We start from the raw sequence: 25,107 nt of genomic DNA, 5'->3' as shown, positions 1-25,107 counted from the left end.
CCTTAGGCAGCTAGGGAACAAGTCCATGATCCTGACACGGCACTTCCCTGCTGCAGGCAGCCCAGCGCCGAGACAGCTCCTCTCCTTGACGGAAAGTCGGTTTCCTTGGCATTTTGCCCCACAGCGTAAGTGCTAGCCCCAGGGTCACGTGTGACCACTCAGCTTCCCTGTCTCCTTTACTCCAGCTCATCTTCCTTCACGGTCCCCAAACTCCTCCATCGGCTACTCCTGCCTGAGCTGGTAGGGGGTGGAGATAACAACGCCTATCTGGGCAGGTGGTTAGTGCCGGCGTCCACTTCCCATATGGGGGTATCTGGGTTCAAGTCCAGGCTCTGCTCCCCATTCCAGCTTCTTGCTAATGCACCCTCCGGGAGGCAGCAAGTGATGGCTCAAATACTTGGCTCCCTGCCACCTTGTGGGAGGTCACAATGGAGTTCCTGGCTCCTGGCTTCAGCCTAGCCCAGTCTTGGCTGTTGCAGACATTTGGGGAGTGAACTGGCTCTGTCTTTCAAATAAAATGGAAAAAAAAATTAAAATACAAATATCCTGCAAAGTCGTTGCAATGATTAAAAATAGGAACCAACTCTCTCTCTCTCTCTCTCTTTCTCTCTGCCTCTCCTCTCTGTGTAACTCTGACTTTCAAAACAATAAATACATCTTTTAAAAAAAGATAGGAACCAGTAACCAGTAAGAATCGTAGCTCAGACCCTTGGCTCACCATGCATGGCGACCTAAGCACCCAGCTCATCCTCTCCTTCCTCTACAACATCCATGGAAAGAAACTTTAGAAGGAGGAAGAGAAAAAAGAACTAAGGGAAGAGCTGTGCGGGGGTGCGGGGCGGGCAGGGAGGGGGGCATGGCTGGGACCGGCCGCCGGAATGGGTCACATCACACGTGGGGGAACGCGAGCGGCTCCGCTCCGCTGTGAGGGATTTGGCTGAGCTCAGGCTGCGAGAGCAGGAGAGGAAGAAGGGGCAGAAACCGGCAGGGAGCGGTCGGCAGAGCTGCCCCGTGGCCACCACGCAGCTTCAGCACGCCCGCGTGGGCAGCTCCACCATTCCCCTAGGCTGAGGCAGAGGGATCGTCTTTGAAGAAGTGGGCTCACCCAGCTTAGGAAGGGCCAAGCCCACAGAGGGCCGCCCTTCTTGCGCTGACCCCGAGGAGTGGCCAGACCTGTCTGCCAGTCAACAAGCCCCGCCCTCGCCACACCCACAGGGCCTTCATTCAAGAAACAAAGATAACATTTAACGTTAAAATTAAGACCCCTGGCACACTAGGTTAGTCCTCTGCCTGGAAGAAGCTTCTGGCTTCAGATAGACCCAGCTCTGGCAGTTGCAGCCATTTGGGGGACCTTTCTCTCTGTCTCTCCCTCTCAGTCTATAACTCTGCCTCTCAAATAAATAAATACTTCTTTTTTTTTTTTAGAGAGAGAGAGAGAGGTCTTCCATCCGATGGTTCACTCCCCAGTTGGCTGCAACAGCTGGAGCTGCGCCGATCCGAAGCCAGGAGCCAGGAGCCTCTTCTGGGTCTCCTAGGTGGGTGCAGGGGCCCAAGCACTTGAGCCATCTTCTACTGCTTTCCCAGGCCATAGCAGAATACAAATCTTAAAAAAAAAAAAAAGCACCTTATTATACTTTGTTAAATATTTTCATAAAAACAGTTGTGATTGTCTAGAACGCAATGTCCATCTAATACAAAACTTAAAAGAGGAGCTCTCTGTCTACCTCCTTACCTTTCTGTTTTAGTTCAGGTTGCCCTAGCAGACTCTGGGTGGCTTCAGCAATAGAAGTTTCTTTCTCACAGTTCTGACGGTTGGCAAGTCTGAGATGAAGGCGCCCACAGATCCTGTCTGGTGAGGGCCTGTTTGCGGAGGATCATTTTCTGGTTGAGTCTCCACCAGGCTGTGAGAGAGACAGAGCCGCCTCTGGTGTCTCTTCCTATAAAGCTGCTAATCCCATTCTTGAGGACTCCACCCTGGTGACCTAATTATCTCCCAAAGGCCCCAACTCCCTGGGGATTTAGGCTTCAGCATATGAATTTGAGTAGATGAAAATAAATAAACATTAAAAAACACAAATTGGAGTCAGCATTGTGGTGCAGTGGGTTAAGCCATTGCCTGCCAAGCTGGCATCCCACATCAGAGCGCTGGTTCATGTCCTGGCTGCTCTGCTTCCAATCAAGCTCCCTGCCAATGTGCTTGGACCCCTGCCACCTACGTGGGAGTCCTGGAAATAAATCAATAAATCTTTTAAAAATTATATGAGTTGGAAGGGCATACAAACACTCATCTATAGCATTCACACCCCCACAGACAAATTTAAGAATAATGTAAATTTATATGAGTAATATGAATTGCTTAACATTACAAAATATTCTTCAGTTACCTTGTGCAACTTCTGTAGTTAGCAAAAAATCATGACGACTCTGGAGATGTAAATTGGAACACAATGAAAGGGGGGCCAAAAAAGGATGTGCTACACTAATGACACAACCCTGAGAATCTATTGCATTCGTGGTTTTTTGAAAGAAAGGATCTGATGAGTTAGTTGCTTTGTATTTTCTTTCACTTCCACTCCTCCGATCTCCCCTGCACTTTGAAAACCGTGTCCATCTCTGACGCTGGCATTGGGACAGTCCGTGACGCCTTTTGGCCAGAGGCCCGGGGATGGAGTCGTGTTTCCCTGGTGCCTGAACAGTGTCGGTAACAAGAGCCGATGGTTAGGACTGCTTGATCCCAATGCCAGACAAATGTCAGCTCCTGCGTTACGGGGGATCCCATGTCTTCTTCAATTAATTCATGCTCTGTGTGTCTGTGACACATGGGCTCTCTGAAGCATGACACCCATGGCAGTGACCCTTCGCTCTTGGGTCTGGGGCAGTTATTGGCTTCTTCCTTCTCTTGGTCCTACCCAAATAGCATAGGCAAGAGTTAGCCTCAGAGACAGGCAAACCTGAATTCAGGTCCCAGTCCTGTCCCCTAGAAGCCGCGTGATTTTTGGTCAAGACACTGAGACCCCAAGCCTGAGTTTCCCCATCCATAAAGCGGAGGCACTTAGTGGGGTTATAGTACCAGAGCAGCCTTTTTCTCTCCCAGTCTCACAAGCAGCCATCGGATGCAGGAATGGGTAAGAACGGAGCCTTCTCCAAGGTCACAGAGCAGCCCCGGGCTGTCCTGTGGGGCTGAGCTCCAAAGTAGGATCCACTGAGTCCTGGGACTGCCGATTTTCATAATTCACACCATCACTATCCCCACTTGGAAATCAGCTGGGCTGTCCCTGGAAGGTTTTCACCCTCAGCCTACAAGTTCTGCTTTAAACTCGGATGGTACTGCACAGCAGGTGGTTATAGAAGGTTCTAACCCTTTAGGGTGATGGTGCAGGCCTGGCCCTAACATCAGCAAAAATGGAACACTCACTGCTGTTCGTCCACTTCTCTCCCAACCCTGGCTGGTGCCATCCTGTGTAGTCACCAAGACTCCCGTGTCCAACGCCTCCCCCACGTCCCCCCACCCCTGGATACATTTGCCCTTGGCCATGCTCAGGCCTAGGAGCACACAGACTGATGGCACAGTCCGTGTTCAGGGAAGACAGACCCTGGAAAGAGGCCTAACCCCGTGGAACTGGGCTCTGGGCTCCTAGGTTCAGAAAGCGTGAGACACGGGATGTGCGGAGGTGAGCAGGTACGAATTACAAGTGGACACACACATTCCTGTGGACTCTTCACCCACAGGGAGGAGGATGGCCCAGGGCAGGGCCCTCGCTGTCCAACTCCGAGGTGGCCTTGATTATGCAGAGTCTGGGAGAAAATGTGTGTAAGCTGCTTGGTGCACATGAAGTGTTCCATACATCTGACTTATCTGTATTGCTGGTATTAGTATGAGAATCTGAGGGCGGATTCTCCCTCCCAAGGATGCGCTAGGCATCAGGGAGATTGTTCAGGTGCACCTGCCCTCCAGGCGTTCGGATGGGCTGCGCTGGCCTCCCTACAGACAGCCAGGCTGCGGTTGCAGTGAGAGTGGCCGGTCTGCTTGCTGGAGACACGGGGGTCTGCTCAGCCCCCTGGAAGGTATAGTGGCTGACCTCAGGTCCTTCCCAGGGTGCCCGAGAGCTGTGCAGTTACAAGGGTTGGCTTGGCAGGGGTCTGCTCAGGAGCTGAACAAACAGGAGCCCAAGAGCTGCTGTAGCCTTCCTAAAAACCCCGTTTATAGGCACCTACTATGTGCATGGCTGCGATGCTGCGGCTCCTCCCTGCATTTTACAGTGGAGGACGCTTAGCCTCAAGAGGTTCAAAGACCTGGCTGAGGTCACACAGCCAGGGAGAGGCGAAAGACCAAGCGCTTTCCTTGGCATGGTGATGTGAGTCTAAAGTGCAATTTGTGGATGGAAGGGGGAAACCTTCCCCAGGGACGCCCCAGCTGACTTCCAAACAGGGACAGTGCTCAGCACGCAGTTAATCCTGCTCCTCCTCTTGCCAGCCAAGCCCAGCTCCCCGGGGCACCACAGAGCAGCCCTGTGACTTGGAGAAAGCCCCCTTCTCACCCACTCCTGTGTCTGATAGGCTGCTCCAGGCTCGGGCGATTGGCTGCATGAATGAGCACCATCTCAGAGCCCGGGTCTGCCTTCTGCTCTGTTGAGAGCTGCTGTGTGAGTAAGAGGCAGAGACCTGCCCTTCCCCACTGCATCTCCAGGGACTTTGATCTTCTCACCCATCAAACAGCTACATTTGCACAAGGAGGCATCAGACCAACACTATGCCAGAAAAACCTGGCAAAGATTGGGTTACCCAGAAAGTAGACCCTGTACACCTAGTTTTTTGGATGGGGTTCCCAGGAAGCACTGATGGGGGGATGCGGAAATTGAGGCCCAGAGGGAAGGAAGCCAGTTTATTTTTTCTTTAAAAGATTTATTTATTGATGTGAAAGTCAGAGTTACACAGAGAGAGACGGAGAGGCAGAGAGAGTGAGAGAGAGTGAGAGTGAGAGCATCTTCCATATGCTGGTTCACTCCCCAATTGGCCACAATGGCTGGAACTGCACTGATTTGAAGCCAGGAGCCAGAAGCCAGGAGCTTCTTCCAGGTCTTCCACATGGGTGCAGGGACCCAAGGGCTTGGGCCATCTTCTACTGCTTTCCCAGGCCATAGCATAGAGCTGGATCAGAAGTGGAGCAGCCAGGTCTCGAACCGGCACCCATATGGGATGCCAGCACTGTAGGCGGTGGCTTTACCTGCTACACCACAACGCCGGTCCCAGAAGCCAGTTTATTAATGAGCAAGTTGCACCTGCTGCAAATGCTGCTGCAGACTTCTGGGAGACAGCGGGCAGCAAGTCTCAGACTTGTCCCATTTGAAGGGTGAAGATGTTGGCGGTATTTATCCTCCGATTCCCACTTGCCACTGGCCAAGGGCTCTGCCTAGGGGTGTGTAGTCTCCAGTCCTCCCAGTCTGCCTTGTACATGGGTCAGGCTTGCTCATGCAGCAGGAGAAAGCCTTGGGCAGAGCTGCAGGGTCCTGTAGGATGCAGCCACCTGCAGAAGGCATGTGGCTGGGTACCTGCAGGATCTGCAACAGAGCCAGCTCTTCTCCATCCTGCTGGGCTGGGGGAAAGCAGTGCTCCGAGCCACCACTCAATCACCAGTGAAAACTTTATTGCTGCAAGCAATGGCTGTCACCAACACCACTTGGGGGCAAACATATAAAAAGCACAACCTATGGTACAATCATTCCAACTTCTCCACTCCTGCACTGTACAGATGCTCCCCAGGCCTCTCTCCCAGCCTGGGAATGGGGCTCAGGCGCAGCAGCTGCACTTGTCTGAGCCCCCTTTGCAGATGCAGCCCCGGGCACACTTGGCACAGCCCGGGGGGCAGCAGGGACAGCAACCTGAAAAGGTCAGGAGACGGACACATCAGCTTTGGGTCAACACTCCCCTCCTGCCTTTGCCCTCACCACCACGACTAAGGAAGTAGGAAAAGAAGAGGGTGTGCACAAGGCCTTGATGCATTTTAGCAGAGAACCTGGCGAGGGGAAGCTGTGTCATGTTGGGCTGGAAGGGAACGTAGGGGACATCAAGAGTCCACCAGAGGCCCAGGGAAGGAAGGGGGTTACCAAGATCACTGGACAGTGGCAGATCAAAGACTAGAACTCAGGGCTCGTGACTCCGGACCCGTGCCCCTCCCCTTCTCCCCTGGGAAGGACAGAACCCCCCCTTCCTCTTCCAGGCAACACAGACATCCTCCTCCCCAGGAGCTCCGCCCCTGCTCTCTGCTGGGCTCTCAATTCAGGTCTTCCCCAAAGGGAAACAGCACCCAGAACCCACTCCCTCCCGCTGCGGCTGGGGAACTGGGGCTGGGGGGTTGGATCTTTCTCGCCCCCCGCTGTCACCATACTCACTTTTCCGACATGTTTTACAGGAGCAAGTTGTGCATTTGCAGTTGTCCCCACAGATGCAGATTCCTCCTAGAAGAGAGGACAGCGCCACCAAAAGCGTGAGGACCGAGATGGAGCGGGGAACACCCGGCCCGCAACTGAGCGCCCCAGTGACCCGGTGCAGGCACCGTCCTGGGAGCGGCTGCACCAGCATCACTCCGTCAGTCCTAGCTGAGAAGCTTATTACACATGCGGCTCCTGGGCCCAGCCCTTGATGCAGTCTGCTTCACAAGTCCGGGTGAGGGAAAGAAATCAGTACTGTACGAAAGCCACCCAGAGGGCTATGACGGCCATCAGGCTGGGGAGCAGTGGAACAGGCCGACTCCAGCAAATCCAAGGTTCCTCGGGCAGCTCTGGAAGCCTTTGAGCCCCCCCTCACCTTCCGAAGGCAAGAAGCACACCAGCAATGGGTGGGTAGAGGGGCAAGGGGCACACGCAGGCCCCAAGGGACAGCCAGAGCTAGTCTTTGTAGGGAGCAAAACATCTGTCCACACTTTTTTAAAAAAGTTGTCCCAACTGCCATTTTAAGTTTCCAAATGTTGGAAGCTTCTGTCTTGTGTGCGAGTTTGCACACAGACATGAGGAGGCTTGTGAGGCTTCGCAGTACCATTTCCCGAGGCTGCAAGGGCCCGGAGTGGCTTGGAACCTGTCGTCTGTCCTTCCAGCCAACACCCTTCCCTGGAATTAAGCGGTCCCAGACCAGAGCAGGGTGGGGGGGGGGGCGGGGGCATACACCTCTGACAACTCCCCTGCAAGTAGCCGTTAGCCGCTTCTCAGCACCCTGGGATGTGGGCAGCTGGGGATGCGCAACCTCAGTTTCCAGGCGAGGACACTGAGGACCAGAAATAATCAAGTGTTGCAGAATGAGCATCAGAGGGGGACCCAAACCCTCACCAAGAGCTCTTTTCTACTCGCACTGCTGGCTGCCCCCGGGGGCCCGAGGCAGGAAGGGCCAAGTTATCAGGTTCCCCCCACCCCAGCCATTCCCTGAGCCTGGATTCCAGCAAATCGGAAGTTTTGATCGGAGTCCTGCAGGCTCCCTGCAGGAAGCTGGTACGAGGTCCCGGGGCTCAAGGGCGGCTGCTCCCTCACCAGACATGCAGGTGCATTCTCCGGGGTCCATGGTCCAAGTGCAAAGTGAGTGGTTCTGGTGGCTCTGGTGATGTCACGGCTGGAGCAGGGAGGCTGAGGCAGCAGCCACGGGAGGCTCCCTATTTATAGCCGTGTAGGTGTGGATTGTGGCTCACCCCACCTCTCCCTGGGGCCAGACGCCCTGCACACGGCCCAGCAAGACGCCGCGGGCTGGGGGTTGGGGAGAGCAGGTAGAAGGAGGGCAGGGGAGAGGCCAAGCAGTATAGTCATTGGGGTGCTTTTCACAAGGGGTGCAGGTGGCTGCTTGTAGCCCATCCTCCCACCTGCCAATGCCACTCACTGGGCTCAGATTGGCAGCTGCTTCCAGCCAGTCTCCAAGCGCTCAGCATCCTATTTGTCTGTGATTTCTGGACCCTCCTTCACAGAGTTTGCCTCTACCCAGGCCCAGGGCCTTATCCCCTCTCCCGTGGTGGACTATAAAAGCCCTTATCGTGGGCAGGAGTGGGTCTCCATCCTCAGCTCCACCAAGAACTTCCCCTGGTTGCCCCTCTCCCCAGGGGTGAAAAGTTAGAAAATCCGGGGCGTGAGCCCACTTCTAGACCACTGAAGGAGAGGACTTGGGGGAGAATTAGCCACCCCCAGCCTCCATCCTAACCCCATTCTTTTACGTAAGCAGCTGACGGCTCCTCCGTCTTAGCGAAGTGCTCTGTGACGTAGCTTTGGGCTCTCCACAATGTGCTCCCCCAACCCAAGCTGACATCTCCACTCCCACCCTCTCGAAGAAAGCCTGGGGATGCTGCTGCCGACACTTCCTCCGGGAAGCCACCTCTGATCTCCCTCTCTCTATTGGCACATTTCTCATGCCATTTGCTCGCTTCTCTTCTGCTGTGATTATTTGTGTCCCCGGCCCCAACTCCCTCGCCCCAATCTGGGGGCTCTCATGTCTGAAGCCTTTGCCTATCTGCTCAGTGCTCTGCAGTGTTTTCTGTGTTAAATGAGTGAAGGAGGGAAGGAGTCAGATGAACAGTCCGGTGACTGGAGACCCAAGAGAGAGAGTGAGTCTGTGAGTGAGCAAATGAAAGAACGGGTGAGGGATGGACAGGAGCATGCGTCCCCTGTGCGTGGCTATCCTGAGGACCCCTGCTGAAAAACGCAGTCACCATTCAGCAAGGCCTGGGCCAGTGCTGACAGCTCCTTCCAGCTCCCAGCTTCGTGGGGTCTCCATCACTCATCTATAAGGACCTCCTGCGCCTCCGTCTGACCATGGAGCCACTCATCTGATTGGGAACTTCCAACAAAGAGAAAGAGGTTCAGCTCCCTGGTTGTCAGAGGGGCATTGTGGCAAGCACTGGGTAGCAATGATACAAAAGGCTCCCTGCCCTAAGGGGGTCCATGGCCCGAAAGGGGACATTCATGCTTGGGTCACCTTCTGAGGGCCAGGCGCGGTGCTGGCCGCTGGGAGCCAACAGTGAGCAGATACACAGTGCGTGGTTGAGAAGACTGGGTGGCTGCTCTCAGGCTCAGGGGCCAGGTCCATCCTCCTGGGCCCGCACACCCAGCCCAGTCCCAGGCCGCCTCGTGTGGTGGACCAGCTTCCCCCTACCTTTTGGATGTGTCCCATAGCAGCCATGAAGGTGCTGAGGGGCCTGGCCCAACCAGGTAAACCCAGAGAAGGGAATGGAATTTTCCTTCATCCTTACCTAAGCCACCCGTGCCAGCACTGCTTCTTCCTTGGATGATTAACAGTGAACTTGCTTAAGGCCCCAGTTGAATGATAATTTCAAAACCTAGTCTCTAATATGAATATATTTCCTAATTTCTGGGCCTTGGAGATAGAAACAATCCTGCCCACGGGGAACTACGCCCAGACTGGTCCAGCTCTCTTTCTTTTTCAAAGACTGATTTATTACGAAAGGTAGAACAATATACAGGGAGAGGGAGAGATGGAGAGATAGAGATCTTCCATCCACGTCCATGTGGGTAGCAGAGGCCCAAGTATTTGGGCCATCTTCTGCTGCTTTCCCAGGCATGTCAGCAGGGAGCTGGATCAGAAGCAGAGCAGGGGCCAGCGCCGCGGCTCAATAGGCTAATCCTCCACCTGCAGCGCCGGCACACCGGGTTCTAGTCCCAGTTGGGGCACTTGATTCTGTCCCGGTTGCCCCTCTTCCAGGCCAGCTCTCTGCTATAGCCCGGGAGTACTGTGAGGATGCACCCGCACGGGAGACCAGGAGAAGCACCTGGCTCCCGGCTTCGGATCAGCGCGATGCGCTGGCCACAGCGGCTATTGGAGGGTGAACCAATGGCAAAGGAAGACCTTTCTCTCTGTCTCTCTCTCTCTCTCACTGTCCACTCTGCCTGTCAAAAAAAAAAAAAAAAAAGAAGAAGAAGAAGAAGCAGAGCAGGCAGGCCGCAAACAAGAGCTCTAATATGAGGTTCTAACATCATAAACAGCTGATTTAAGTCACTGAGCCACAATGCTTTTTTTAAAGTTATTTTATTTTTTATTTATTTTACGATTATTTTTATGTTTTGAAGGAGTTCCCACAGGCCCATCTGGCCATTCCAGCCATCTTCTGCATCTCCACTCTAGCAGGAAAACAAGAACACGCACATGGCAGCCTAAGGACCTGAACTGGCTGGTAGGTGGAGCTGAACCGCACACCTAGAAAGCAAGTATTTCTTTAGCCTTCTTGGGAGATTCAGGGAGCTCTTCCAAAGTCTGGTGAAGAGGCAGGTGTGGGGTGCAGCTGTCAGGATGCATCCCCTGTCTGAGTCCCTGATTCAAATCCCAGCTCCTCTGCTTCCAATCCAGCTCCTGTTAATGCACACTGGGAGCTAGCAGGCCATGACTGAAGCACCTGGCTCCCTGCCACCGCGTGGTGGCCCTAGATTGAGTTCTGGGCTCCTGGCTTTGGCCTGGCCCAGCTCTGGCTGTTGTAGGCATTTGGGGAATGAACCAGTGGAGGATAGAAGATGTTCATTCTCTCTCTCTCTCTTTCTCAAATAAAATGAATATATATATATATATATATTTAAATTTTATGAAAACTCTGGGTCCTCTCTACAGGGAAAAGAGCACAGCATTTTCTGCACAAGTTCAGGGGTTTGTAGATCTTGGCGGGGCAAACGCTGAGGGGTCCCGAGTTCAGAATGCCTCTGCCAGGAAGCCCTGCCACTTGGAGCACCTCTTTCCTTATCACACAGCTGAGCCATTTATTTCTCAGTGGCCCATATGTATGGACTGAGCACCTACTGAATGGCCGCACGCCGGGAAGTGGAGATGACCACTGCTTTGGCCCCAAGTCCCACACCTTTCCTCAAGGTCTGGTCTCTGCTTAACGCACGCGAACATTTAAGTGGTTTTCTCAGAACCACAAAACAGGTAGTCCTACAAGAGCACCTGGTGCTGCACCTCTCACCCAACATAGACCTCCCTGTCCCATAAAGGTGAACACCTGCTACTCTCTGCACCTACTACTCTCTGCCCAGCAGTTTCTATGAGAAAGAAGCTGCTGGAACTCATGGCCTAGGAATGGGAGTTTAGCTATGCAGTGACTGCAGGGAAAGGTACCCTGCCGGGAGTCCACCCTCCAGCCTGCACTTTGCTTTTGAGACCCCCACGTCCACATACAGGACCCTCTGGACGCCTGGAACTTCCCAGAAGTCCGCTGGAGCCGTTGGTTTTACTACACTGGCTTATTAACCCGTTTCTCCAGGCCACAGGGTTCTCAGAGCAGAGGCTGTCAGGTGCTCATCTCCACACCTCTGTGGCCAAGCACACTGCGTGCTGCCCCATAGCAGGTGCTCCATAAACACCTACGGGCCATTGATGAACTCACGGGGTGCTACCCAGTTGTCTCCTTTTGCTCTTTTTTTGTTTTAAAGATTTATTTATTTGAAAGGCAGAAGTACAGAGAGAGAGAGAGATTGAGAGACAGAGAGATCTTCCATCAGCTGGTTCACTCCTCAAATGGCTGAAACAGCCAGAGCTGGGCTAGGCTGAAGTCAGGAGCCAGGAACTTCTTCTGGGTCTCCCATGTGGGTCAAAGGGACCCAGGGACTTGAGCCATCTTCCACTGCTTTCCCAGGTGCATTAGCAGGGAGCTGGATTGGAGGTAGAACAGCTGGGAATTGAACCGGTGCCCATGTGGGATGCAGGCAATGCAGGCAGAGGCTTAACCTTCTACGTCACAGCACCAGACCCTCTCCTTTGGCTCTTGTTGGAGAGATTTGGAGATCCCTGTTGCTCTGAGCAGCCGAGCTTGAGCTCCGGAACCGCACGCCCTGGGGCCTGCTCCCAGCTCTGTTCCCTCTGTTGTGTGATCTGGGGCCCAGGGCTTGCCATCTCTGAGCCTTAGCTTCCTTGTCTGCAGAACTGCTGTGTGCAGAGAATGCACACCAAGCACTTTATTCAGACCCGGGCATAATGTTATCATTCATATTATGGTTATTCATATTACCGTCACTACCCGGGCCTAATGCAACTTGTCAGCTTGGGTCAGTCACCCACCGGCTTGTGTGTTTCAAGCTCACGGAGCAACTGGTCCCGGGGTCCTGGGCAGGATGCGCTCAGCAGCAGCAAACATGGTGGAGTTTTGGTCCCTGGGCCCCCTTCCTGTAAGCTTAGCCTAATTCCTTTTGGATCCCAGGGCCGCGGGGCTGGAGGGCACTGTCCTCTCTGACTCTTCTTGCTGCAATTCCCTTCTGTTTGGAGACAAAACTGACCTTGTACCCATAGGGCCTGCATGTGGGGTATTTCTGGGTCATGAGACAGTGGGGGCAAAATCAGGGTAGACTGCCTGGCCACACTGGGAAGAGCCAGGGGCCTGCTCGCTGTCCAAATGCAGAAGCAGGAACCCAGGGAGACGGGGCCAACCCCTGGTCATGGAGCTCAGGTGGGCGGCAGGGCCACTTGAACTTGTCACCATGCTTTAGATCTGAAGCCCTCATGACAGAATTGTTTAGCAGCTTGCCGCCTTTGTGGCTTTATAAATTGTTTATTAATTAATTTTTATTAGAGAATAGTTCAAACGTACGAAGAATAGGATTCATAGGATTCCAAACACCACTCTACTTATCACCCAGAGTTAACAGATGTCAACATTGTCATATTTGCTTTAGCTCTTTTAATTATGAGAAATAAAAAAAAATTAACAGGCTCCTGGCTTTAAACACCACCTAGGCCAGTGACTCCAACGTGCACTTCCAGCCTGGGCCCTGCTTGTGAACTCTGCTATTTCCGGCTGCCACTCAACCTCTCCCCATGAATGTCAGACAACATCTCAAGGTCCCATGGTCCCATCTGGGCTCCTGCTCCCGGCCTCACCTCCTGCGGGCTGGTCTGCCTTCACAGCTGCCACCCGATTTAAGCCTCCATCACCTCCCACCTGTGCCTCAGACGGGCCCTTGTCCTCTTTCTCTGCCGGTGACCCTCCATTTGCCACTATAACACTCAGAGTGACCCATTAAAATAGGAGTTGTTTCCTGTCACTATTCCCAGGAACTTCTAGGAGGTTCTGTCTCACTGAGTGAGCAGCAGTGCTCTGGGTCACCCAGGTCACCCAGATCTGTTTTGTTCCCTGTTGTATGCTCAGTATCTGGAAAAGTATCTGGCACATAGCACGAGGGCTATGAATTAAGAAATTTAGTTCACCGGGCCAGCACTGTGGTATAGTAGGCTAAGTCGCTGGCATCCCTTATGGGGACTGGTTCGTGTCCTGGCTTTTCCTCTTCCAATCCAACTCCCTGTAATGGACTGGGAAAGCAGCAGCAGATGGCCCAAGTGCTTGAGCCCTCTGCACCCATGTAGGAGACCCAGAAGAAACTCCTGACTTCTGGCTTCAGATTGGCTCAGCTCCAGCCGTTGTGGCCATTTGGGGAGTGAACCAGCAGATGGAAGGTCTCTCTCTCTCTCTCTCTCTCTCTCTCTGCCTCTCCTTCTCTCTCTGTGTAATTCTGACTTTCAAATAAATAAATAAATCTTAAAAAAAAAAGGAATTCATTTCCCTTTTATATCCCTCCCAGACCTTTCCTCCACTAAGGAAGTTGATTATAAAGTCTGTGTGTGTCCATCCCATACCTGTTTTTACACTTTAAACATTTATTAACTTCATTTCATTTGCAAGGCAGAGATTTTTCATCTGCTAGACCACTGCCCAAATGCCAACAGCAGCCAGGGCTGGGCCCCATTGAAGTCAGGAGCCAGAAGTTTTATCAGGGTCTCCCATATGGGCAGCAGGGACTTAAGAGCTTGGGCTATTTCCCACTGCCTCCAAGGGTCCACATTAGCAGGGAGCCGGAATTGGGATTCAAGCCAGGATTCAAACCCTGGCACTTCAATAAGGATGCAGGCAGCCCAAGTGGTGTCTTGACTATTGCACCAAGTGCCTGCCCCTTGTTTTTATACTTTTTTATGAGTGTGCAGACATACATAATGTTTGTATGGAATTGCTTTGTGTGTTTGCTTATTTATTTATTTGAAAATCAGATTACACAGAGAGAGAAGGAGAGGCGGTGGAGGGGCCTTCCATCCACTGGTTCACTCCCTAGTTGGCCACAAGGGCCAGAGCTGGGCCGATCCGAAGCCAGGAGCTTCTTCTGGGTTTCCCATATGGGTGCAGGGGCCCAAGGACTTGGGCCATCTTCTACTGTTTTCCCAGGCCATAGCAGAGAGCTGGGTCAGAAGTAGAGCACCTGGACTCAAATTGGCGTCCATATGGGATGCCAACACTGCAGACGGTGGCTTTGCCCACTACGCCACAGCACTGGCCCCAGCTTTGTGTGTTTCTAAAAAGTATATAAGTGATACCATGACATATAAGTCTTGTTCTCTTACTGCTGTCCACGCCCACTGTTTTTTTTTCCCCAAAGATTTTTTATTTGGAAGGCAGAGTTACAGAGACAGAGGGAGAGATATAGTTAGAGTGGGAGAGGGAGAGGGAGAGGGAGAGAGAGAGAGAGAGACTTTAATCTGCTTATGCACTTCCCAAATGGCCACAACAGCTAGGGCTGGACCAGACTGAAGCCAGGAACCAGGAGCTTCAATCAGATCTCCCATGTGGGTGAAGAGGCCCAAGCACTTAGGCCATCTGCTGCTGCTCTTCCAGGCACATTAGCAAGGAGCTGGATTGGAAGCGGAGTAGCCAGGACTCAAATCCATGCCCAAAATAGATGCCAGCATCAACATTGGCAGCTTAACCTGCTATGCCACAATGCCGGCCCCGTGTTTTTGAGATCTCTCCGTGTTCATGCGTGGCTACCCTATAACATCACATTGCACGGAGACAAGTGTGTCACGTGTTGCTCACCCATCCCTCCACTGACAGACATTTAGGTTGCTTTCATGGTTTCTCTGTTACAAAAAGTATGGGAAACATCTCCATTCATGCCATGTAGATGAGTCCATGGAGTTCATTCATTCCTAGAAGGAGGACGGCTAGGCTGTGAGAGGCAATTGCTTCCCAAAGATCCTATGCCGATTTCCACTCCTTCTAGCAACTTCTGAGAGTGCCCCTGCCCCACTGCCTCCTCTGATACTTCCCGATTCTGCCTTTGAAGTGTTTGCCCAGCTGATAAGGGAGGAGAGCACTGGGATCTCCGTGAGGTGTAATTTGCAAGTCTTGGCCACCCAGTGTCGTCAGAAGGTGAGCTGGGGTCCAGTCTTCCTCGCACTGGTTGTACATCTCATCAGCTGTTCACACCCTAGCAAGAGAGAGCATTGTGAAGACCGGGGGCTGTGGTCCTTCAGACTTGGTTCCCACAGTGGTTCCTCCAAATGTTTGCTGTGCAGCCTCTGACAAGCTGTCTGATCTCTGTGAACTCACCTACAGGAAAGGCCTGTTCATGGAGTCACGGTCAAGATTAAGAGAAAAGTGAGGATTGGGCGTTCACACCAAGAGCTCAAGGAAACAGGTGATATTAAGGCGGACGCTACTGAGGGTTCACGTGGGTGGTTGAGTGGTCTCGGTGTCAGATAAGCCTGGGGCTTAATCTCAGTGCTCTGATAAGTCACGTCACTGCTCCAGACATCCGCTTGTCTTATTTATTTCCTTATTCAAAAGGGAGGAAGGGAGGAAGGGAGGAGGGGGAGAGAAATAGATGCAGAGAGAGCCCATCACTAGCTCAGTCCCCAAATGACTGTAATGGCTGGGGCTGAGTGGGGGCTGGAGCAGGGAGCCAGGAATCTGGACTCAGAAGTGGAGACAGGACTCAAACTCAGACGCTCTGATGGGATGCAGGCATCCTAACCACTGTGCCAAACACCTGCCTGCCCCTTTGTCATCTTTGAAAGTGAGATGGCAGAAGTAGTAAGAGCAGGCAGCAGGTAGGAAGCTCGAGGGAATAGCAGGAAGCCGTGACCTTGTTGGTCACAGATCTGGCCCCAGCCAGTCCCTGCAGGTGATGCAGGAAACCCCAGGACACTCAGGGACTGGAGGCTGGCTGAGGGGAGCCAGGGCAGCGCCGCCCCCCGCCCCCCACCCCATGCACCCTGTGCTCCTCCCCTGCTGGACTCACCAGATGCTTCCTCTGCTGTCCCACTTCTGAGGATCTGGTCTTTATTTTATCATCAGTAAGAGGTTCTGTTGATCTTGACCTTGATCTTCACATTGCCTTTAACTATATTCTTTTTCTAGAGATGTGTTCCTTCAGCTAAGGCAACTCACAGTGCTTGTACATGCATGCGTGTGTGTGTGTGTGTGTACCTGGGGGAGGGCAGAGCCAGATGGACACCTGGGGCAGACTGCGTACTTCTCTAAGTGTTCATGTGTCTGTGTGCATAGTGTATATCCCTGTTTGAGTCTGTGTGTCTTTGGTTTGTGGATTTCTATGTTAGTGTGTCACTGTATTTGTGATTTTGTGTGCCTGTGTATCTGTGTGTGTGCATGTGTGTGTATATGAGAGAGATTCTGAGAGAGACAGACAGAGACTGAAAGACTCGCACAAGCCAGGGCGGCCAAGCTGTTCTTGGAGTATTTAGAAGAAACCTTCTATCCCCAACCAACATATTTACAAAGACATTGCAAAAAACTCATGGAAGATGGAATTAAAAAAGAAGTTAAGGGTGAGTGTTTGATGCAGCGGGTAAGTCACTTTTTGGGGCACCTGCATCCCATTTTGAAGTACCTGGGTTCAAGTCACGCCTCTGCTTCTGATGCCGCTTCCTGCCCATGTGCAGCCTGGGAAGCAGGAGATGACCCAAGTACTTGGGTACCAGATGCCCACCTTGGAGGCCTGCTTTGAGTTCCTGGCTCCTGGCTTTGGCCTGGCCAAGCCCTGGCGATATGGGCATTTGGAGAGTGAAGTAGTAGTTGCAAGCTCATTCTCTGCCCATCTCTGTCTCTCTGTGTGTCTTTCTGTCTTTGAAATAAAATCAGAAAAAAAAAATCCAATTTAAAAAAAGTATTCTGGTGCAAAAACTTTGAAATTCACTCATTGTTTTTTCATAATACGCATTTTTTCAATGAACTCTTTGAAGACTTTACATACGCACCCAAGCACACTCAAAATACTGTCCCTCCAGCCCCCAATTCCACCCACAGAGCCCCACAGCCGGTGTGCAACCAGCTGGGGTGAGGTGGCCCCCAGCGCTGCAGATTGTAACAATCAGGCCAAGGCTAATTAGGAGCCACCTTGCTCGGTGCCCAAACCACCTGTGCACTCGGCCAGCTTCACAGACTCTCCAGGGCCTTGCGGCTGACGCTTAATTACCTGGGACTCGGCTCCCCAGCCATAATTCAGTACCCACTGGGCAAGTGAAACTCTGCTTTGCACACGGCCGGCGGAAGGAGGGGTGAGGCAAGACTCACAATTACCCTCACTCATCGCCCCCAGCAGCCAAGTGGCCGCTCCGGGTTGGCAGGTGGCCCGGACGAGGGCTCCATCCACCCTTTGCTTCCTCCTGTCTTTCTTTGGTTCTTTCTTTCCTTCCATGCTTCTGTGATCAGTCACTCAGCAAATATCCTTAGGGCCTGCCAGGTGCCAGGTTCTGGGTGGGGCCTCTGGAGGGGTGTGTGTGCCCAGCGCACTGTCTGGTCTTTTCCAGCCCACTTCCCAGCAGGGGCCATGGGCACATCCAGGGCTATCCAAAATGAGCCACTGGGGTTTCTGTGGGGGCCCTCGGGGCAGGGAGGCGCTGAGTGACCTTGGCAGTGAGCACCGCCTTAAAATTCATGCCTCGGGGGGCCTCTCTGGGATCACTTCACCTTAGCTCTTCAGCTCTCCGGGTGCAGGTGGTGTCTGGGGTCCTGGAGATCACTGGGCCCGCACTAGAGGGCTTTCAATTGCGCATGTTCAGAGTCCCGGGGGTTAGTGCAGGGGCTGGGGTAGGTAGGTAGGCAGGTAGGTGGGTAGGTGGCCAGCTGCTAGGTCCCAGCTGTCCCGACTTTCCCTATTTAGATAAGTAGCTCCTTTCAAAAATCTGCTTTATCTGTGCTCCCTCCTACCCCCTCGTACACATCCTGCTTTTATGGGGAAGGGAGCAGGGCTGCAGGCAAGAACCGGCTGGAAAACTGCTGAACGCAAGCCCTGCCTAGCAGGGTTAGGGCACCTGCCCAAGACCGAGTAGGGAACTTGGGGCAGATGGGCACCCACAAGCCCAAGTGCATGGTGCTGGTGGCCCGATGCTGGTCCTTGTTTCCCTTCTTAGATTATCATTATTATTTTATTTTTGACTATTTTTTTTGAAACAGCTAAGAACAGGGAATCAAATAAGGAATCTTCCAGCGTGACTGAACATTAAATCCTATTGATTTCAGCATTGGAACCAAACCATCAAAGGGAGTGGAAAGCCCTGTGGCGTCTTGCTGGATCTCAGTCCTACCCCACCAGCCAGCCGGGGAACCAGCTCCATGAACTGAGGGTTTCTTTGGCTCAGGCGTGTAACTGCTTTTACTGCACATGGATGTCTCTATAAAATGATTACATGGCCTTGTTTTACAGGTTTATAAACCTTATATAAATGACATCATTCTCTCCATCTTCTTAGATTTTTCTGCTCAGCATTTTGAAATTTGTCAGTGATTTTAACTGCCTGATGGTATTCTACTTTATGACTGTTTCGGTCATATTTTTCCCTGTTGATGGGCATTTAGCATTTTTCTGCATTTTCGTTATGACACACCTGCTGCAATGAATGTCCATGTATACGTACTTCCATAGGTGCTGTGAGCTGGAGTTTCTCCAGGGGGCTCTCCCGGAGGTGGGCTTGCTGGTTGGAAGGGAACATGGCTATTCTAGCTCATTGAATATTCCCAGTGTGCTCACTCTAGAGGTTACACTCTCACAAGCAGTGGACTCAAGGACCCATTTCTCCATGTCCTTGTCAACACTTATATTGTCAGACTTTTAAATATTTTTCAATGAAACTCTGTGTTAGGTTTTGGGTTTGCCTTCTGGATGGGACAGGGATGAAATGGCATTTCCTTGGTTGTTGGTTTGTTTTTCTCTGATTACTACTGAGGCTGGCATACTGTCTACTGTAAGACTGGGGCCATTCATGTCCTCTCTCGATGGTCCTGCGTCTCCTCTAACTTGCTCCCTCTGACTGCTCACTGGAAAACAACACTAACCAGTCCCACTTTCCCAGACGTGCTGCGTGTCTGTTTTCCCGCGTTCCTGGTTTTGGATGACTTCCCTGTTTAGGAGGCTCAGCCATGACCTTGGGAGACTAAGAACATGAGCATCCTGATGTATCCCCAGGAAGGTCGTTCCAGGTGGACTGAGGAGTGGAGCTGGCAGCCTGGAGCAGCGTCCCCGGCCTTCAAGGCCTCCCTAAGCAGTGACCAAACCCGAAGACAGGGCCAGATCGGCCACGTTCATCCGAGGCTCCAGCACTTTATCCCCCACTCCTTGGGAGCCCTCTCTTCCCATTTGTGACTAATTCCCAACAAGGCCTTCTGGGCATGCTCAGTAGTGCCTCTCAAGAATTCTCCAGGGCCCCCATTGTGCCACAGCAGGTGAAGCCTCTGCTTGTGGCACCGGCCGGTTCAGGTCCTGGCTGTTCCACTTCCGATCCAGCTCCCTGCTAATGCATCCTGGGAGGCAGCAAATGATGCTCAAGTGCTTGGTCCTCTGCCACCCACGTGGGAGACCAGGACAGAGTTCCTGGCTCCTGGCTTTGGCCAGACCCAGCCCTGGTTGTTGCAGGCATTTGAGGAATGAACCAGCAGGTAAAAGACCTCTCTGTCTCTCTGTCTCTGTCTCTGTTCTGTCTCTCTCTCTCTCTGCCTTTCATGTAGATGAAAACAAATAAATAAACATCTTAAAACATTACTGAACAAGAAAATAATTCTTGAAATGAACATAATTCTAGAATGATGTTTCCCAAACCTTCTCCTCTTCCCAGCCCCATTTACAGATTGGAAGCCTGAGGCCCCAACAGGGGAAGTGCCAGCCCTAGATCATTCTGCTCCCAGTGCGAATCAGCTGAGTGCGGTGGCGATTTCGGGAGGAAAACCTCCCAGTGCCTTTGAAACCTCTTGGGCAACTGTAGAGTGTGGCCATGCGCAGAACCCCACGCCTGGATTAAGCAACCGCCGAGGACCCCACGCGGCGCCACACGCCTCACCCAGGGGTACAAAGCAGAAGGTTTTATGATGTAACTGGGAAGCTGAGACACCAGCGTCACAAGCTGTGAGCCTGGGCAGTGAGAGCAGCGGAGTTGCGTCCATGCACGTGTCTCGCCTCTGTTCTCCGTCCTCCTCCTCCTCCTCCTGCTTCCTCTCCTCCCTTTTCTCTTTGCTCCTATATCTTCTCACCTCTCCCTTTTTTTCTTGCTTTTTCCTTTCTCTCTGTTTCAGGGCAGGGCTAGGGAGCCAGCGCCTCTGTTTCCTGTGCACCTGCCCACTGGCATCACTCACTCACCAGTTCACTCCCTGCCGCGGGCCTCAGCTCCCCTGAGCTACACAGGTGTCTGGGTGATGCTCAGGTCCTTCCCAGCTCCGTTCCTGGCGCATCCCAGGAAGGAGAACACTACTTGGAGGATGTCTCTCTCTCACATGTCCTGAGGAACGAAGTCTCCCCAGTCAGTTTGCATCTGGGGCATCAGGATCAAAGCCTCTTGGGTGAGAATTCTCACTGTTAATTGTCCACAGGCATCTTTTGACGGTGCCTGTCCTGCGGCGATGGGGAGAGCGGATTTGGCAGCTCAGGCCCTGCAGCACTTGCACTGGGTTCACCACACATTGGCCTCATCAGACACCATGATTCCAGCCATTCAGAAAGCCCAGATCTGTGGGCTTGGGTTTGAACTTGGCAGAGTGACCAAGGCTCAGACCCACAGAGCCCTCACCCACCCATCAGGGATCCCTCTGATACCCTGGCTCCATGGTGCCCTGGTGGTTTGTCGATTTCTCCGGTATACATCATCCCTGATTAATGCCAGGAGGAAGAAACAAAGACGACAGTTGGACGGTGGTGTAGAAGGAGCATAATTATTGCCTGCACTCACTTCCTGCGCTGTAAAGAGGCTGATGACAGAGCGTGTTCTCCCCCCAGTGCCTGCGGACTGGCTGACCTCACGTTTTCATGCCTGCCGGGTCTCAGAAGTCCAGCGTGAGGCCCTGGGAGGGGTGGCCATGACGACCCTCTGCTCATCTCGGAAACCTGAATGTGCTACAACTCCTGGGCCGGACACAGGGCTCAGAGAGTCCCGGTGGACCCCAATTTGTTCTGCCGCTTCTTTGATTCCATCTCTCTCTCTTTGTGGCTTTGGGCAAGCCATTCACTTGACCTCAGTTTCCCTGCCAACAAAATGGGGATAATAACACACACCCCCAAGGCTGCCTGTCAAGAATAATTGGCTGGTTTTTGCAGGGCACTTTGAAGAAAATTGCTGTGAGGATGTTCTGTTGGATCTGGAATTTTCCTTGGTGCATTTATCAAACAAACGAGGACAGACTAGGCCCTGACTCTGGCGCTCCCAACCGAACCATTTCGCCCAGTTCAGTTGCAAGCGGAGAGGGGGAGGGGTGGTGATCACAGCCTGGACCTGCCTGGAATATTAAAGACACAGCCCTGCCTTTGATGGCTGCCTGCAACGCTTGTTAACTTTAATGGGAAGTGAGCAGAGGCGGGAAAGCAGAAAACAGGTCAAGGCTGGGGAGGATTCATGCCAACTAAATTGGGCTCTCATTTGGCTTTGAAGTCTTTGGCTCCGTTCTGGAGTGACAGGACAGCTCTAAGATGTCAGCAGGTGGGAAGCAGGAAATCGTGGACCTGAGGTCTCTCAGTTCCCAGCTTAGCCTGCAATAGATGGGCCCTGTCTCCGTGTAGGGGTCACCTCGGAGTCAATCAGCTCCTGAGCTGGTGAATTCTGGGGGAAATGTTGCGCTTCAGTACACTCAGGGGTTAGGACGTCTATGTGTAAGACTGCAGTGGGTGATTGTAGGTAGCAGGGAGTGGTGGGGACTGTGGTAAATTGTCCAGGCTCCACCTGAATATCGGAATCTGAGAATAAGGGTCCAATATTTCCAGCTCTCTGATTTTAGGAAAAAAACAAGAATTTGGGTTTTGTGTAGGGGGTGGGGTTATTTCCACTTTTACACATTGATTAAAGTTGTTTATGTATTTTTAAATTTTATTTTATTTTAAAGATTTATTAATTTGAAAGGCAGAGCAACAGAGACAGAGAGAGGAACAGAGTACACATGCATGAGAGAGAGAGAGAGAGAGAGAGAGAGCAAGAGATCTGCCATCCACTGTTTCACTCCCCAAATGGCTGCAATGGCCAGGACTGGGCCAGGACAGAACCAGGAGCACTTGGGCCACTTGGGCCACTGCCTTTCCAAGCACATTTGCAGGGAGCTGGATGGGAAATGGGACAGCTGGGGTTCAAACCAGCGCTCTAATATGGTATGCAGGAGTTGCAAGCAGTGGCTTAACCCCTTGTGCCACAACGCCAGCCCCTCTCCATGGTTCTTAATCCTTTTTGGGTCATAAACCCTTTGAGAAGGTAAAGGTGAACAATTTCCTTAGGGAGAAGAGAGATGCTTATCTAGACAAAGATTTTGCGTGTAACGTCAGGTGGTCTGAGTACCTTCCCTGTGGAGTACCCAATAACCTTGGCTAGGCCTGATGCTAGAATTCTGTCTACAAGAGCCGTGACCATGGTCTCCAGTGGTCTCACTTCTCCAGTACAGGAGCTCAGTACCTTGGAGCACAGACCATGCCACTTCTTCTCCAGTCCTTTCCACTGGCAGCTCTCTCCACCATCCCCAGCTTTCACTCGTAAGTCCCATAGTGCTGCCCTTCTAAGCTCTCATTCCAGGAGGCCAGAAGCTAGAGGGGGCCAATGACAGGAGCAGGTTTTTGTGTTTTGAGAGCTAGAGAGCCTGAGCCAGAGAGAGAGAGAGAGATGCCATCTACTGCAATGGCTGGAGTCTGAAATACAACCCAGGTCTCCCATGCGAGTGGCAGCTATCCCAACTACTGGAGCCTTCACTGCCAACTTCCAGGGTCTGCATTAGCAGGGAATTGGAGCCAGGTGTCAAAAGCAGGTACTCCGTGCGGGCTGCAGGTGTCCTGGCTTAGCTTAACTGCAGGTCAAGCACCTGCCCCAGGGAGTGGATCCTTGGCCAGCTCCCAGCAGCACCTACTGTGCCACCTCATTCATTTGACCAATCAGAGACCCCTCCACCCATGCAGAATGAAATGCCGAACCTGTGCATTTGCTTATACTTCAGCTTCTGCATCCTAGCCCCGGAAGATGAACGATTTCAACGTGGGTCAGGGTCAGTTTGACCTTTGAAACTGTTTAGTCCGGCCCCTTTGCTCTGACTGGGATCTATAGGAACCTAGGGGACAGGACTGCTGCTTCCTGTGACCCTTGTGCCATCACTCACTCGCTGAACACCCACGGACACTGACCATGCTGTTACAATTGGGCCTCAAGTCCACTTCCTACCAGCAGCCTCAGATCTGTCACTTTGGAATTTGAAGACTCTTTAAGCTTTTTTTTTTCTCCAAGATTTATTTGAAAGGCAGAGTTAGAGAGAGAGAGAGAGAGAGAGAGAGAGAGAGGTCTTCCATCCACTGGTTCACTCCCCAAATAGCTGGTCCGAAACCAGAATCCTGGCACTTCTTCTGGGTCTCCCACGTGGGTGCAAAGGCCCAAGGACTTGGGCCATCTTCCACTGCTTTCCTAGGTCATAGCAGGAGCTGGATCGGAAGTGGAGCAGCCAGGATTCGAATTGGCCCCCATATGGGATGCTGGAGTTATAGGCGGCAGCTTTATCCACAATGCTGCCACCTTCCCTTTTTTTTTTTTTTTTTTAATATTTTTTTCTTTCTTTTGAAAGAGTTACAGGGAGAAAGGGGGAAACAGAGATCTCCTAACAACTATTTAATACCCAAATGGCTGCAATGCCTGGGGTTGGGGCTGGGGCTAGGCGAGACCAAAGCCAGGAGCCTGGAACTCCATCTGGGTCTCTCATATGGGTGGCAGAGACCCAAGCACTTGGCCCATCCTCCACTGCCTCCCCAGGCACATTAGCAGGGAGCTGGATCAGAAGAGAAACAGCCAGGACTCGAACTGGGGCTCATATGGGATGCTGGCGATCCAGGAAGCAGCTTAACCCTCTGTGCCATGACCCTGGCCCAGCCTGGATCTCTTTTAAATGTTAGGGAAGGTCTTTTCATCTTCTGAGAGTCGGGGTTGGGTGGCCAGCATCCACTTCGGGACTTTATAGGTTTAAGTCAAGCCAAGCCTCCCTTTCTGCACGAGGAAGGGGCCTCATCTCACAGCTCTGCTGTCTCACCAGCGCTTTGATCACCGCAGTCATCTGCAGTAGGCTCCCAGGTTTGAATGCAAATGGTTTATGCGTCCTCACCCTCCTTTGATCCACGGATTGCTGGGAAAGGGGAAGACCTGTGCCCTCATCCATGGACCTGATTAAATCCCCCAGGAAGGCTGGGACACTGGCATGCTCTCCCCAAACCCACAGGCAGACAGAGGATGGCGTCGTCACTGAACGGGGGGCCCTGGGCCTGGCAGAGAATCCCTAGTGCTCATTCGTGTATTCAGTCTGCCAAGCTGCTAAGATGCTCCTGGCTGCGGGCTGTGGGCTGCAGGTGCAGGTGCGGCGATCAGCACAGCCAAGCAAAGCTTTGCCCTCCTGGAGTTCATGGTCTAACAGAGAGAAGACAAACGTCCCAACCAGGACAACTTGCCATGTGTCACATGCACCTGCAGGTGTAGGTAGGGGAACCTAATTCAGACAAAGGAGACATCCCTTCAGCTGAGACTTGAGAAGGGAAGAGTGTCATCTAGAAAGAACTTGACTTTTTTTTTTAAGATGTATTTGTTTATTTTAGAGCCAGAGTTACAGAGAGAGAATGAGAGAGAGAGAGAGTGAGATCTTCCACCTGCTGGTTCACTCCTCAGATGGCTGCAAGGGCCAGGGCTGGGCCAGGCTCAAACAGGAGCCAGGAACTTCATCCGGGTCTCCCACATGGGTGGCAGGGGCCCACGCACTTGGGCCTTCTTCCACTGCTTTCCCAGGCCATTAGCAGGGAACTGGATCAGAAGTGGGGCAGCTGGGACATGAACCAGCGCCCAATATGGGCTGTCTCGGGCAGCGGCTTTACCCACTAC

The 25,107-nt window shown here is 52.5% G+C and overlaps 1 protein-coding gene and 1 long non-coding RNA gene across 2 annotated transcripts; one reads left to right on the top strand and one right to left on the bottom strand.

The window, feature by feature from the left end:
- Window positions 1-5,787: 5,787 nt before the first annotated feature.
- LOC133748196 (metallothionein-4) lies at window positions 5,788-7,548 on the bottom strand. The gene is made up of 3 exons (XM_062176832.1): window positions 7,518-7,548; window positions 6,390-6,455; window positions 5,788-5,879 (listed from the first exon to the last, which is right to left on the bottom strand). The coding sequence occupies exons 1-3, from the start codon at window positions 7,546-7,548 to the stop codon at window positions 5,788-5,790; spliced, it is 189 nt and encodes a 62-aa protein (XP_062032816.1).
- On the top strand, window positions 6,582-15,424 carry LOC133748197 (uncharacterized). Its single transcript, XR_009864441.1, has 3 exons — window positions 6,582-6,663; window positions 10,053-10,156; window positions 15,347-15,424. It is a non-coding gene; the product is annotated as an uncharacterized LOC133748197 (long non-coding RNA).
- The last annotated feature ends 9,683 nt before the right edge of the window (window positions 15,425-25,107 follow it).

This window comes from Lepus europaeus, chromosome 19 (genome assembly GCF_033115175.1).
Source record: "Lepus europaeus isolate LE1 chromosome 19, mLepTim1.pri, whole genome shotgun sequence".
Classification (NCBI taxonomy): domain Eukaryota; kingdom Metazoa; phylum Chordata; class Mammalia; order Lagomorpha; family Leporidae; genus Lepus; species Lepus europaeus.
Note: the sequence above shows the minus strand (reverse complement) of the source record. Positions and strands in the feature narration are given on the sequence as shown.

Excerpts from the sequence above, each read along its gene's own strand:
- LOC133748196 (XM_062176832.1), bottom strand. The coding sequence starts at position 7,548 with ATGGACCCCGGAGAATGCACCTGCATGTCTG. Across the intron at positions 6,456-7,517 it reads AGAATGCACCTGCATGTCTG|GAGGAATCTGCATCTGTGGG; the intron begins GTGAGGGAGCAG and ends CCTCTCTTCTAG. Across the intron at positions 5,880-6,389 it reads CTGTAAAACATGTCGGAAAA|GTTGCTGTCCCTGCTGCCCC; the intron begins GTGAGTATGGTG and ends TGACCTTTTCAG.